Source organism: Anopheles arabiensis, chromosome X (genome assembly GCF_016920715.1).
Source record: "Anopheles arabiensis isolate DONGOLA chromosome X, AaraD3, whole genome shotgun sequence".
NCBI classification, from domain to species: Eukaryota; Metazoa; Arthropoda; class Insecta; order Diptera; family Culicidae; genus Anopheles; species Anopheles arabiensis.
This window is the reverse complement of record NC_053519.1, coordinates 12,355,597-12,371,539: the sequence shown is the minus strand read 5'-3', so window position 1 is coordinate 12,371,539 and position 15,943 is coordinate 12,355,597. Positions and strand designations below refer to the sequence as shown.

Sequence of the window (15,943 nt, the reverse complement as noted above, 5' to 3'; positions counted from 1 at the left end):
CTGTTAATGTTAATGGTTCCTTCTTAGTTTCCTATTTGGGTCGGGTTCCGGGAGCTATTTATTTTAGCGTCCTGACAGTCACAGGGACCCTTGAAATTTCGTCCTAGCCCAAGGTCATCATATGTACACTGCGACAGGCCCCAGCCAACAATGGTTTGTTTTATTATTATCATTTATTAATGTACAAGCAATTACATCACTTTACGAGTAAGCAACTGATTCATAGTATCCGCTTAGTATAGCCAAGTGTCAGCTGAAATCTTCGTTTGTAGGGCGTGTGTCTGTGTCTGTGTATATTTGTGTGTATGTGTGTGTGTGTGCTGTGTATGCAGTATAGATTGCATCCAAAACGTGGATACAGCTAACGATTCACTGACGGTTGAAGTTGCTAATAATTCTTTACACTTATACAACATTCAGCCGTTTCGCTTTTACAACCTTTACCTTTGTTGATTTACAGGGGGAGTGGGGGGTTGATTTCATTTGTTTATTTGCTTCCGTTTGCTTTCAGTTTGCATTTAGTAGTGGAAGTAGTAGCAGCAGCTGCAATAGTAGATGTAATAGTACTAGTTTTGATCGTAGTCAAAGATTGTCCAGTGAATAGAATACTTCGTTTGTTTTCTCTTTTTTGTTTGTTTGTTTGTTTGTTTTGAGTGTATGTTACTTTTGTTCCTCGCTCGGTTCCTTCTGCTGCGTGTAAATTCGTCGAGAGCTGCTCTTTTTTTGAGTACAAGTGTTATACAGAGTGGATGTGCGGATGTTGTGAATATGCGGTTTGCGGAGCTTTTCCTGCGTTGATAAACATGAATGGGGACATCGACCTAGTTTAAGTAGCGGCTATACCTAGTGACGGATGTGGCAGAGTGACACCAGCTGTCAACCCAATTGTTAGTACATTTGGTACACACTCAAACAGACACACATGAATATGGATTCCTCTGACGGTTTTAGCCCCATGGGCACGGTTTCTGCGTTCCATCCATGCTTGAAATAGTCGCTCCGTGACGGAGGATAAATAATCATGGCGAGAGACACAGTGCATGGTACGGGTAATTACTACAGCAGAGCAGCGCAGCTCTTTCGTAAGGTGGTTCAAAGATTGACAGCCTTTTTCTTGCTTTTTTGTTTCGCTTTTGCTTTTTTTTATGAGAAGACTTCCAAATCACACGCCTTGCATAACTGTGAGTGTGTTCGTGTGTAGGTGTGTATTCATGTTGAGATGTATTTGTGTGTGTGTGTAAATCCGTGTAATGTATAGTATGCAGTTGCGGCGCTGCTAGATAAAGTTACAAGTTACAAGTTCCGCTTCGCCATCATCTTGCAATATTACGTCGTCATTGGTTTCAGAGTTTGATTTTCAGTTTATTTTAACCACTCAACACATACATGTACTGCTTTCGCTTTCCTTTTTCCTACTTCTTCTAAGTGCCCCATCATTTTCTGCTGTTAGTTTGCCATCTTTCCCCTTTTTTTTCATTTCCTTTCTTTGCTTGTTTTACTTTCTATCTTGCTTTCTTGAACGGAGAGGGGGATGCGGGGCAGGTTTTAAACCTCTAAATCACTACAAGTTGCTACACACCCACACCCACACACACATCCAAACGCCTTCCATACTTTAACAGTAAAGAAACATCAAAGTTTTAGAATATATTCTCCTCTATTCCCCCAGTGCTTCCCCCAGCTAGGTGAGCGGAGCGGGCACCTCATTGCTTTATACAGGAACCCGCCCTGGGCAGGGTTTCCTGTCCCCTGTTCATTGTACCCTTCATTCCCCCCCCCCCCCTCTAACACATTACCGGGCGACTAAGGGACGTTTGCCTCAAACTACGAACATTTGGATGACTCCTGTATAATACGTCTACGGATGTATATTGTATGTATATATGTATATATGTATAGATTCTTACAACGTTTGCACTGTACTACCATCCGGTTCTGGACACCTATTCCCACGGTTTTATATGTAAGTTTTATCCATTATAGGTATATGTTCAGTAATTAGGTGCGCATCGGCGTGGGTTTGTTTGTTTGTTCCTTTACTGCTGCCGCTTACCAGCAACGTTTGCAATTTGCTTTTTCCCTTTTTCCGCTGATTTTGGTTTTTGTTTTGGTTTTTGTAGGTATGTTCGCACATTTTCACAAATGTGTGGAAGTGTGTATGTGTGTGTGTGTGTGTGTGTATGTGCCCAATCCGTCGGGTAAAACGTTCTTACAAATTAATTACATATCCAAACCAGATTCGACTTGTATATATCAGAACATTGAATTGATGTCTAACCACCTTCATCCTACCTCCACCTCCCTTTTGTTCATTATTGTGAAAACACAAAAACCGAGATAAGGCTCAACAATACTCGAATAACAAGGTTATAATAATTATAAACGGTATCTTTCTCTTTTTTTGTTTGTTTTTTTTTTTCTTCACGTTTTAAACAGGTTCTGTGTTCTCTGCTCGCGCCCCCTGCGCGTGAGTTTTGCCGCTTTGTTGTTGTAGCTGCTGTTACATAGATTCATCTGTAGTTGTTTTTATTTGTTTATATGTATATATTTTTTCCCGTTTTGCTTTCTTTTCATATCTGTATGCGTTTTTTTTTTCTTCTCTGTTTTGTTTTAATTTGGGTTTCTTCCTCTTCTTTACAGCCGGTTTAAGAGACAGTCTTCTAAGCCAGGTACCTGAAACGAAGTGAACGATTTTAGCGGTTAGCCTCAGTCGGAAACAGTTCGGGTTGCGGGAGTGCCGTGCGCAGCAAAACCAAGGAGCATCGAAAGAGAGCGGGGTGAGTGGTCGATTTGTACCAAAACATGCATTAGGGGAAAGGGGAGGGAGGGGGGGGGTGGGTTAACAGGGGATGGTGGTGGGGATATTTGGTTGGCAGGTGACACAGCATACTCACCATGTGACAAAATAGAATATTGCATAGAAATCCTGATTTATTTTTACAAATGACTGCAATCCCCTGTTTTCGCCTAGAGCATGGCACCTATATGTGTGTATGTGTGTGTGTGTGTTCTCTCGTGCTTGCCCGATAATCGTCTCACTGGTGCTGAGTTTTATGGATGCCTGTGTGTTTGTGTTTTTGTATGAGTAAGACAAAGACAGGAGATAGGAGAGGGGTGGGCTGGATGGGTGTGTATAGGAATATGTATGGAATGAAAAGAGAGAAAGAGAGAGAGAGAGCGCGAGGGATTTTGCTTCGAGGGATAATGCAGGGGCGCAGGATTATTGCTGTAGGGTTCGCTTCTTATTGCAAGCTTCCTTAGAGTCGCCTGTCACTAACCAGTTGGATAGTTGGTGATCGCTTGAGTATCGTGTTGGCGTGTGTGTGTGTGTTTCCTTTTCTATTCGAACCATGTTCGACTGATGATATCATTCTCACTATAGTTAAGTTTCGCTACATAACACATAACAGTTCCTGTTGACAGATCTTTCGTATTGTGGTCGCAAATGCCTTTTTGCGCACTGTGGTCTTCCACACCTTTGCCATTGGCTAATATATATATATGTATATCATAGATTGCTGAGAAGGGGGGGGGGGAAGGCTCCCACATCTCTGTACCGATTCTTAACTGATACGTCCGAAAGCTATGAGAGATCGAGGCAAGAGACAGAGAGGGAGAGAGAGAGCGAGAGAGAAACTAACAAAAAACTGGTGCACTGGTGTGTTTATGTAACGCTGCTTACACGCTAAGGAATATCGTTTGGTTTTGCGGGGTTCGCTGCTTCATCTTTTGCTCATGCTTCTCCATGGCTTCCACTCCACTTATTGCCCTTGCTGCCGAACAACTACTATACATGATGCAACTCTTAAATAGTGCTTTTTATATATGTTTACTACTACATCCCCCATTGTTCTTCTCTCCTCTTCCTATTCGCCGTCGCTCTCCGTTTGGTTACTGGCTTTAGGTATTACCTCTCCCCCCCCCCCTTTTTTTCTTCTTCTTATTCCTCCTCCTCTTCCTCCAATTTCTTCTTTTTGGCATGGATTGCAAGGGTTGCTGCTGGGGCCCTGTTTAGGATAGTGTTGTAGGCTGCCTTAGGGGGTTAGCGTTTGATTCGATTGGTTCCATGTGCCGGTGCCGGTGTCCGTTCGCGGTGGGCCCCGCCCGCGCCCACTAGCCTAGCCCGGCACGAACCTTCGCCTGCGAATGGATTGATTTTGGCCGGGCAGGTTGAAGCAGCTGCGCGGTATGACCATGCGGGCGTTGCCCTGCGCCGGCCGGGAGCCGCCCACCGTCATCAGCGAGCTGAGATGCGCGGCATACCCGTCGGTCAGCGGTGTCGCCATGGACTGGTGCTTTTTGCTCACCTGGTGGTTGGGAAGGTGCAAGTAGAAAGAAAAAAAAATATTAAAAACAAAAAAATTACCCTCGTTACGAAAAGCGGAGAGGGAAACCCTGCCAGCACGCGGGACCCGCACCTTGCCGGTGATGAAGATCTGCTTCGGCTTCAGGCCGATGCTGGTGTAGACGCTGATGTCCTTGCTGCTGCCGTACGCGGCGTGCACGATCAGCCCCTGGTTCAGGATGAGATTGTTCAGGTAGGTGGCCTTGTGGCCGAGCGGATCGGTCGACAGGCCGTCGGCGAACGACACCAGCCCGTGCGGGAAGTTGTGCTGGCTGAGCCAGGACAGGACGCGCTGCTGCTGCATGTCCGGCCGGCCGGTAATGTACACCAGCAGGTAGCCGAGCTCCTGCCAGTGGCGGCACACGTCGACCGCGCCGGCCCGCACCTTCGGATCCTTGCCGGTGACCGACACGGACGCGGTGAACGACCCGTCGATGCTGAACACGATGCACTCGGTGCGCGGCGGCACCACCGCGATGTAGAAGTCGACCGACGTGTGGTCGCCCCGCACCACCATCTTCACCGGGAAGATGCCGTACCCGCAGGCCTGCTCCGCCGGCACGATGTAGCTGACGCGCCCGTTCTTGTCGGTCGTTTCGGTTGAGAGTAGCTGCCACTCGCCCGCGGGCGGATCGCGCATCACGTGTATGTCCACCCGCTCGCCCGCGAGCGTGATCACGTCGAGCGGCCCGTACATGAAGCGGGCGACCAGCCGCTGCGGTTCGCCCTCGCGCACGATCACATCGTTCGCCCGGTGGTTGGCGGCCACGTTCTTCAGCTTGACCGAGGTGCGCTTCTTGTTCCACTTTTCGCGCGGCTGCGACGGCCGGAAGCTCGACACGTCCTTCTCGTAGCCGTAGCCGGCCGCCCCCGGCTCGTCGAACCGCCCGATCTGCTGCAGGATGAACGCGACCACGTCGCTCGACTCCCAGTAGCTCGCGTGGAACAGGTGGGGCAGCGCGTGCGACGGGAAGTTGCTCAGCCCCTCCGGGCAGTACAGGGCGTAGTCGAGGCGCTTCGAGCCCCACCAGCGCTGCTGCAGCTGGTTGATCGTGGTGAGCGGCACGTTGTCGATCATGCCGGACGCGGCACTCTGGATCGAGGTGTCGGAGAGGCGGCGGGCGGACGGGACGGCCGGGCCGCCGTCCGCGAACAGCTGCGGGCTGGACTGGATCAGCTCGAGCAGGTGGCACGGCTGCCCGTTGCCGAGCGGGTACTTGGCGTACCGCGGCACGTTCAGCGGCGGCAGCATCGAGAAGCGGGCGGACAGCAGCGGCTCGAGCCGGGCGGCGGTCGGGTCGGTCGGGTGGAACAGGTTGTACAGCTGGGTGCAGGCCGGCTTGCTGGCCCCGTACCGCGCGTCCGAGAGGCGGCGGGCGGACAGGATCACCGCCAGCGGGCTGCCGAACATGAAGAAGTCGCCCACCTCGAACTCGAACTTGGGCACGCGCGACTCGCTGGTGGAGGAGGAGCGGCGGCGGGGCGACGGGGCCGTCAGCAGCTTGGTCGCGTCGAGATCGTTCGCCTCGGCAAAGTCGGCGATGTGGTTGAGGCCGGACGCCTCGCTGCCCTGGTGGGCGGCCGACCGGCACAGCGCGTCGTGCGCCAGCACGCTGCCCATCGAGTCGCCGATCAGCACGACCTGCCCGTTGAAGCCGCGGCCCTCGTCCGACTTGAGGAAGTCGGCGAACGTCTGGTTCGCGCAGGACACGGCCCGGCTAACCGACTCCTGGAAGTCGGGCGAGCAGGTGGCCAGCAGCGGGATCGCCCCGATCGGCACGTCCGCCAGGCTCGACACGTCCGCGCTCGACGGCGAGGTGTTGAACGAGTACGGGCTCAGGCTGGACAGGATGCCGAGCGCGTCCGAGCAGACGGCCGGGCAGGCGACCAGCCGCAGCGCGACGTGCCCGACCAGCGACGGGTAGTGCTGGCGCATCACCGACTCGAGCGCGCCGCGGAACGTCGTGACGTCCGACTTCTTGGTGGTCATGTCCGAGCTCGCGTCCAGCACGCTGCCGGCGTGCATGATCAGCACCAGCACCGTGGTCGGGCAGGACGGCAGGCCGGGCGAGCCGGGCGGCGACGGGTCGCCGTGCCCGGTGCCCCGGTCGATGCTGGACGAATGGTGCCCCAGGAAGGAGCGCCGGGTGCCCCGCTCGGACGTGACCCGCTGCAGGTACGACTGGCTGAAGATGCTGTCCTCCTGGTTGCGGTGGTTCGGCGCCAGCTGCGGGCTGTCATCCTCCTCCGCCAGCAGCTCCAGCGAGCTCCACTTCACCAGCGACGCCTTTTCGCCCATATCACCTACAAACGGGTGGAGAGGGGGAGAGAGAGAGAGAGATATTTTAAACATCACGCATGACACTTGTCGACGCGATATCGCACTACCGAAACACCTACCGCGTGCTGAGTTAACGTTCAAACATAACCGCATGCACAAACACAAAGAAAAAGGAAAAGAAACAGAAACAATCGATCAACAACGGCCATTGCGCTACTTGACGGTGTTCAGTAGGTGTCTTGCAGTACGTTGCGGGTGCTGTAATGATTACCCATTTTTCTTTAGATGATTTTATTGCACTAATTCAAATTCCTGTCACGACCGTTAACACGAGCAGGGCAGATACAGTTGCTGTAACAGTTGATGGTACACAACACGCAGCCTGCAACTGCACACGCTATTTTACGATCTATTTTAGAGATGGAACGTTTTGCAATCAAAAGTAATGGAGAGGAACTCGTTTCTTTGCTCTAACTTACTGTAGTTACTTACAAGTAACTAATACTCGAACTGTATTTAAACAAAATGAACTGAAAACGTTACAGACATTTGCTGTATTTCAGTTTCATTCAGTTTCAGTGAAGTATAATGAATTAGATGCGCATGTACTATGAATTGTTACAAGCAAACCGTCTTGGCAACAAAAAAAAACACCAACAAAGATAATTTAAAAAATGAATGGAGCATTACACAACAATAAATACATATCCCCGCAACAGCATCCCGAATGACGCACACAACTACGTAAATATCACTTCTCTCGTGTTGTGTGGGTGATTTCAAAGCAGCAGTAGCTGTCAAATGCACACGACTACCTACCTAGACAGTCGAAAAATTCCTCCTCCGAGCCCGATTTTGAGTCCACCTCCAGCTTTTCCATGCGCCAGTTGGCAACCTGTAAAGAGCGGAACCATTAGAGGGAGGTGGGTAGGGGGTTCAACAAATTAAATCTGACTTTGAATGAAAACCGGATTCGATTTGACAATTCCTCATGATTCTGGATGTTTCGGGAAGAAAGATGCTCGATGAATTCCAAACGAATGCCAATGACTCTGGATGACGCTGGATTACTCCAGACTGGTTCGGCTAGGTCCGAGCGAGTCTGGTTAAGATTTCAAACGGGTTTGAAAACTTATATTTTTTTTAATATTTTCAATTCAAACCCAATTGAAAATCACAAACCCAGCTAGAACTATCTGAAGTCGTCGGGATTGGTTGGGCTCATCTAGACTCGCCTAAAGTCGTCTAGACTCAGCCAAAGTAATCCGGAGTCATCCAGAGTAGTGATGGGAAAATGAAGATTTCGTCGGAATCGATTCCGGCTAGCTCCGAAGTTTTCTGGAATCGATAGTAGGTCCGGAATCAGTTTCCAGAAACGGCTCCGGAATTGGTTCCGGAATCGGCTCCGGGATTGGTTCCGGGATCTGCTCCGGAATTGGTTCCGGAATCAGCCCCGGAATTGGTTCCGGGATCGGCTCTGGAATTGGTTCCGGAATCAGCTCCGGGATCGGAATTGGCTCCGGAATCGGAATCGGCTCCGGAATCGGAATCGGCTCCGGAATCGGAATCGGCTCCGGAATCGGATTTGGCTCCGAAATCAGAATTAACTCCGGAATCGGAATCAGTTTGGGAATTGGCTCCAGAATCAAAATCGGCTTAGACATCGGAATTTTGCTCCGGAATCGGAATTGGCTTCGAAACGGAGTCGGTTTCGGCATCTTCTTAGGAATAGGCGTTTGGGTCCAATGATGCTATGTGTTGATAGCGGCAAAAAATCAAAATTTACTTGTAAATGATCTATTCACATGGAGATTCTCGGACTTATTTCGCTTCCAATAAGAAGTGTGTTATTTCAATTCAAACCATTCGATTTCTAGAGACAAGCCTGATTCCGTTACTGGAGCAATTTGCGATTCCCAGGTCGTTTCCGATTCCGGAGACGATTTTGATTCTGGAGCCGATTCCGATCTTGGAATCGATTCCGGAATTGGTTCCGGAATCGGATCCGGATTCAACTCCGGAATCGGCTCCGGAATCGACTCCGGAATCGAAATCGATTCCAGCATCGGAATCGGCTGCGGAATTGATTCCGAACGTGGAATTGGAATCGGGTAGGTCCGATTCCGAGCTCCCACCACTAATCCAGAGTCGCCGGCAGTGGTTGAACTCATCCTCAGACTTGTTTGAAATCGGTGCACCGATGCCGGCTCCGACTTTCTCCGGGAATCGGGATGATCTTACTCCTCAAAAATGTGCTATTAACCCATTGTCATTACCTGCAGATCGAAGCTGTGCGCGGAGCCGAGCGGTGAATGTAGTTTGCTCTTGGAGCCAGTGTTGTTCTGCTTGCGCAGATAGCAGGCGCCGCCCTGGTGAGATTGCCCGCGGCTTCCACCGTGCCGCTCATCCTCCTCCTCGTCCTCGTCGTCCTCGTCCTCGTCTTCCTCCTCATCGTCCTCCTCCCGGCGCCGCTGTTGCTGCTTCCCATCTGGCGTGTCGTCCTCCTCGGAGCTGGGGGCGGACGGTTTCGGTTTCTCCTTCCGGTATGGTCGGCCCGCACCGGGCCCACCGTGGTCCGCCTCCGCCGTGGTCGTGATGATCGGGATCGCTTCCTTCTTCTCCATGTGGGGCGTCGAGTTTTCGTTCGTCTTTTCGATCGAGTAGATTTGATTGGCGCTTCGATTGTCCTGCTCGGCGGCCGCTCTGGTACCTATCGAAACAAAACAAAAAAACAAGGGGCCGGAGGGGCACCGACAATTACAACACCGAAAACACCGGCAGATCCAGCAGCATCACACTTACCCTCACCCTCCTCTCCCTCCCCGTCCTGCTCGTCGCCACCCTCTTCGTTGCCCATCTTGCGCTGCAGGGCGAGCTGCGTCTGCCGCTCGATCTCCCGGATGTCGTCCATCGACAGGCCGTACCATTCGTCCTGCCAGGCCCACGCCTGCCGGTGCGCCCGCAGCATTGTCTTCCGCAGCGCGGTATCATGGATGAACTTCTCTAGCTTCGTCTGCATGCCCCAGTAGCGGAACTCGACCCGGCACAGCTTGTACGCGCACATGAGCGACATGTTGCGGGCGGTCGGCTGCTGCTTGCCCTGTACCTCCTCCCAGTGCTCGTCCAGCCAGCAGTCGGAGAGCGGGCCGCGCCCGGTCCGCTCCGAGCAGTACACGGTCGGGTCTTCGTCGCGCGTGTAGTCCGCCCCGTACAGCTGGTCCTTCACGATGTCGATCAGGTCGACGATCCGGTTGCGCAGGTCCGCTCCGCTCAGCTTGAACACGTTGTCCTGGTGCCCTTTGTCCGGGAAGTAGTACGTCTCGATCTCGAGCGAAAACTTCTCCACGAACGGGCAGGTGTAGCGGGTCTTCGTGTACGGGTACGCGTTCCACGCCTCCTCCTCGACCGTGAGCGCACTCTTCGGCAGCAGGCCCTTGATCCAGCCCGGCAGGTGGCTGCCGACGTGGTAGATCTTGCGCGTGTACTGCCCATTGCCGCCCGGCCCGTCCTGATATGGTTCGTTCACGATGATCTCGACCCCGCTGCCGGCGCCGCTACTTTCTTCACGACTTTTTTTCTGCAATGTCGGGAAAAGCGCGTGCATGAAAATGTAAATGGCGCAGCACACGATATCTCGGCGATAATGGGGACGAGTGCACACACACACACACATACATACAAACACACACGCAAATGCAAACGGTTCGCTACGACCCGACCTTGTCCCGGAACACCCTACAGCGATGTAGCAAATGTACCATACTGGGGCTTGATTTCCGACACCGGTGCCTAAGGCTAAGGGGGTGATAGGGACGCAAAAAGCTTGCTGGAAAACCAACACCAGTGACACTACGAGGCCACCCCACGAGGCAGAGGAAATGGAGCAAGGGGAAAACGGTAGTGTTACAAGATAGGGTAGAATGGCAACATGTACACGTGCGTTACATCACCTTCGTTTTTACGGGTGTGTGTGTGTGTGGATATTCTAGACATCGCGCCAACATAGCTTGATAGTCGACTGGTCGATACTGCTGACTCCAACAGCCATCTGTGCTTTGTTGGTTGTAACTGGTTTGGAAGGTTGAAAGAACCATACTACGTGCTATGTACGGGAAATTGATCCCGTAAGAGCTATCCAAGCAATCTACTGCTCTGTAGCGTCGAACGATCCACTTTGTGGTGGGTAAGCCAGATGCAAAGTTGAACGTACGAGGAATTATCAGGTAGCATGCGGCTGCGTGTCTGCTAAGAGGAGAAGGAGACCCGCTAGGTCCAAAGTATCTACAGATCTTACAATAATACATCTGAGAGTCTTCTCAGAACCAAAAGTACAATTACTGACTACGTGTAACAGGTTGGAAATTATTAAATCTTAATGGTTATAGTTGGTTATAGTTCTCCGGATCTGTCTGGTGTCTGTTCTCTTCATAAACTACACGCTATTGGATTGGAATTGGAACACTTACATCTACTCAGGTTATATACATACAAACTCCAGACTAGAGTTTGTGTTCTGATCTAAACTACAACTCCAAGTCCGCGAAGAGCCAAGCGGGGATGGATAAAGTCATTAATGTCCAAACTCTCGCAGGTACTAGAAATCTATGGTGCCCTTGCCGTACCAGTGATTGGGGAAAAAGTGTTTTGGGAGAAGAAGATGCGTCACTACGACAGAAACATGCGCCAGCTTGCGCTAGCACAGAGGAGGAGTGGCAGAGTGCGCAGGACCGACAAACTAATGCGTGGTGTTGTGCACACTTGTTGCGCGCGCAGTCGGGAAGAGTTGCCCGCGTCTGCTGGAAGATGATCAGAAACACTAGTACTTACCGCTATCATGTACAGCTGAGCTATTCTATATTCCTCTACCGTCAGTGGCAGTGGAATACGATATTCTTTTATTAACATCGTTTAGCCGTTAATGCTTTCCTGCAACAGGGAATGATGGTACACACAGGTCAGTTTCACTGCACGTTCGTCGTCCGCTTTCCATCAAGCGACGGTTGATCGGGATATGTTTGGTTGTGGTTTTGGTTCGCCTGTTTCTTTGATTTTGTTTTATGCCTCAGTGCACAACTACCGAAACGCAGGTAGATTCGATATTGGGAAACGAAATTATAATAACAGAATAAACGGAGTCGGAAGCAAGGAAACGAGCGAAGATTTACAGCGAGGCACCGTGCGTTATTTGCGGCGAACGCAATTCTCTTCACTTCAGGAGCGTTCCGAACGCTCGAAGCTGACTGACTGACTGGTAGCCTATGGCATGCAGGCCGACTGATGGCACGTTGTGTCTACTACACATACACACGCACGCACACGCACACATGCGAAGATATATACACACACACAGCACCCACATGCAGGTCGTCTTGCGGCGGGGTTCCGAAATTAAAAAGTCCACTCTAAACACGCATGCATATCTGATTGCTTTCTGGCGATGGTACTGGCCCGTTCCTTACATAATGCAGGTTAATGTCGTACTACTAAGGGACGGAACTACACATATATACACACACACACATAGTTACATAACAATGTTACTCTAGCATGTAACGGAAGTATCAGTAAGACCACCTGCCTCGAAGTAGAAAGCAATACATGTCAGAAGGGAAATAGAAACGAAAAAAGGGCAAAAGAAACAAGGGCGATTGGAAAGCCCCGAGCCATAAAGAGAGGGAAAGCTTTAAATAAAATAGAACATTCTACTAATCAGTCGATCTACTAATCAATCAAACAAACAAGCTCACAAACGGGCGTATACGTATGTTCCGCGCCTGTTTGTGGGCAGGTTAGCTTGCTCCAAAATGCATCCAACTCAGTTTAAAGTCTCCCGTTTCAGCTATGTTCCGTTACTACTTGCTGCGCGCAGACGTTTTTTCTTCTGTTTTTGTTTTGCTCTTTCTCTCTCGTTTGTGTATATATCTGGCTATCTCTCTCTCTCTCTCTCTCTCTCTCTCTCCCTCTCGTTATATATCTATACATGTCTCTTCCTGTAACACACACACTGTCGCTCCTGACCTGTATTAATCCTATTTTTGAATCATGCAACAAACGGTCCCTAATTAAATTGAACTGAATCCAGATAGCACGGTCTCCTGGGCCAAGGATAGTCTCCTGCATCTCTCGAACACCAAACACGTGTAACCGTGTATGAGCGCATGTAAGCGTGTGCATGTGTGTGGGTGCTTGTTCTGGAGCGAATAAGGCCAATCTATTTTTTGCGCCCGAATGGTAGGCAACTCGCCCCACAGGTGAACACGATACACTCATCTAGCCCAGAGCGGGTACTCGAAACCGGGACAGAACATAGCTTTTGTGATAGTTTTTGTTTTTTTTTTTTGCGTATCCACGTGAGATTCTGACGTATTATTTAGAGCTTTTTTGTCTTCATCGCTCATAGCTTGTCGAAAGGTCAAAGGGCTGCTTTGGTAAAATGTATTCCACTCGGCTATGTTAAGGCTATGGCTACCGGGAACCAAAATGATTTGGTCCTTCGAACCGGAACCCAAGACCATTAAACTGACTGCTAACAAGTGCAATCGCAACCATCGCAATAATCTAATAATAAGCCTGCTTCCTTTTTACTCATGATAAGGGAACTCCATTTTACCTCCTCCTTCCACTACACTGCAACTTGAACTTGGGGAATACAATTGAACGGCCTACTCAGTTTGCTGCTCAATTCCCAGCTTTCATTCGACACAAAGAAACGATACAACCCCGGCCGAGAAGCAGATGTACTGCCTTCCTGGTTGTGTCGTGCGTGGGTATAAAAGGTAGCTACCGAGCTACCGTCCTGCTATATCTGCTTACCTGGTGCCCGGAGGTACTCAATCGTGTAGCGTAAACGGCGCGCTGCCGAAAATGAGCGCAATTTTCCGTGCTGGAGCAGTGCCAGAACCAGGAAATACATTTTGAAATCCTCTGCTGTGTGTGTGGTACAACAGCCTAGAGAGCAGCCGTTCCCAGAGAGCAGGTCCCGCGACTTTTGCCTGACCCTTACCCCCACAGAGATTACCCTGCACTACCTTCAACCTGCAGCGTTGCTGTTGTACTTTTTTTTTTCGTGTTTTTTGCTTCTCGTGTAAATACCTTCAGATGCTAATTGATGCTCAGTTCTCTGTTTGACCTTGAGGGGGAAGATTCGCCAACAACAGCGCCACGGAAAGGGCGCAACAAAGCGTTGCTGGAGATTTTGAGCGGCCTCTGTTGGTTCATTCGACCAGATGTACTGCCTACCTGGAGCCACTCGTCGTATTTTTTGAGGCTGGATAAGCCTCTATTTGCTTAGCTTAGCTTCACACGCAAGCACACTTACACACACAGATACATATATATTTATCCAAAATACGCTTCTCGCTAGCAGTAGCGGAAGCTAGCAAAGGACTGTTTATGGTTGATCTGTTATCGGTGCTGCAACAATAGCTGCCGTCCATTGCAGTTCGCACAGATTGCGCAACAAACTTGTTAACAGGCTCATTCGTCGTCGGAAGAACAATCATTTCCACTACCAAACAAACAAAAAAATAGATAGAAAAACAAAAAGCTTCACCAGGCCCATACAAACTTCACCTATCCTTACAGCTACCTGCTGCTGTTACACGACTGCTTCGACGGCCTAGGTAAATCAATAAATATGGCAAAAGGGGGCACCGACCTAACGCACTCTCTTTTTCCTGCTGTGTCGCTCTCTAACGCTTTCACTCTCTGTATCTCTCTCTCTCTCTCTTTCTCTCTCGCTCTCTCTCTATCTCTCTCTCTTTCTCTCTCTTTCTCTCTCTCTCTCTTTCCCTTTCTAGTTATCTCCTCTGTTTCCTTTTATCCACTGTTCTAACTTTCGATTCGGTCTTGATGAACGCACCAAAAACACGTCACTAGAGCTATAGCAAGTGCACCCGCAAGAGGCCTCTCTGTTTGCTAATTAAACGTACGGCCAGCACTCGGAATTTGCGGATGATTTGTTTACAAAAAAGTTGTACACACACACACACACAAAGGAACGAGCACACATACACACACATGTACAGTTCATCTGGGTAGTGTATACAGTCGTGTAGATCTGCTCATCATCTCTTGCTCTGTTTTTCTTAACGCTTTTACACCAAACATAGAGACACAAACACTATCGCTCACACACACACACACACACACACACACACACACACACACACACACAACCCATGCAACACATTTGCGCAAAAACAATTGTTTGATAATTTCAGACATGGAACGGAGGACTTTTTTTGTTAAATTAAAAACACAAAAATGCAGGTGTGTACGGGATACAGCGCGCTATGTGTATATGTGTAGAATAAACAGTGCAGCGAGATGATGCTGGGGCGGGAACAATACATACAGCTTTCCAAACACACTTAGGGGGGGATGAAAGTAGGAAGAGCGCAATAGATAAACATGGATAAACGAAAACACAGCCACAGTCGGGGGGGTTGGTGGGGCGAATGGTTTAGCTGATGAGCTGTACTGTACATATATACATGTATCGGCACATGTATATCTATACTTAATGTATGCTTTTTTGCGTGTATTTGTTGTTGTTGTTGTCGTTGTTGCTCTCTCTTCTCTGTACTCTGCTCTGTGTTGTGTGTTAGCCGCCCGTGCCCCGGTGCGCGAGTACGGTTCTCTTGCTGCCCGACACGAACAAGTCCCGAGAACGACTGCGTCGTAGACGGCCAATGTTACACGTGCGGCCGCACTCTGCGAGATAGCCTCCACAGTGGGAAACGATTGTTGATGAGCAGCAGCTCTCGCTGTGTGTTTGAGCATTCCCGTGCGCGTGTGTGCCGTGATGCGAGCACGTTGTGCGATCTCTTCCCTCATTAGATTGCTGCTTGGGAAGCACAACGGGAGCGTACTGGTTGCGCGGTCGTGAAACCAGTGGCCATATCTTAAGTAGATATTCCTGGGGCAAGCTTTGTACTCGGAAGAATTATCTTTTACATTTATTTGATTCCTTTATTAGTATTAAATTTTTTTTTTTCATTTTCAAGGGCAATGGCTCAATGTGATTTCTCTGAGGCTTCCCGTCTCTTGATTTTGATGTTTTCAAATACGCTTTCTCTTGTTGTTTCCATCCTCTCTCCGCACCCAACAAACATTTTCCCAATTAGACCAATTTCGAGCAGGTAGCTGCTGAGAGGCTTGACAGTGCTCGAACTCTCCAGTCGGCAGTCGACAGCTGAGATCGCAATCTCATAGAAAATAAAGAGCTATTTGTTGCATATAACTGGGCAACGGTAGATTTCAATTCGCTGCGATGACTGTCGTCTTACAAGATAGAGAAAGATACATGCTCACAC

At 49.8% G+C, this 15,943-nt stretch overlaps 1 protein-coding gene across 14 annotated transcripts; it reads right to left on the bottom strand.

Moving 5' to 3' along the window:
- Nucleotides 1–154: 154 nt before the first annotated feature.
- LOC120905866 (protein retinal degeneration B) lies at nt 155–15,354 on the bottom strand. Of its 14 annotated transcripts, none has more exons than XM_040317124.1 (9): nt 14,983–15,354; nt 11,454–12,204; nt 9,429–10,203; nt 8,903–9,336; nt 7,446–7,521; nt 6,746–6,751; nt 4,419–6,649; nt 2,895–4,307; nt 155–2,673 (listed from the first exon to the last, which is right to left on the bottom strand). In XM_040317124.1, exons 2-8 carry the CDS (start codon nt 11,529–11,531, stop codon nt 4,119–4,121), a joined length of 3,789 nt encoding a protein of 1,262 aa, XP_040173058.1. In that variant the 5' UTR covers nt 11,532–12,204; nt 14,983–15,354; the 3' UTR covers nt 155–2,673; nt 2,895–4,118. The 14 variants fall into 14 exon arrangements, with proteins under 14 accessions (XP_040173058.1, XP_040173059.1, XP_040173060.1 ...); XM_040317125.1 differs by having other exon boundaries at nt 11,454–12,200; XM_040317126.1 differs by having other exon boundaries at nt 11,454–11,699.
- Between the last annotated feature and the right edge of the window lie 589 nt (nt 15,355–15,943).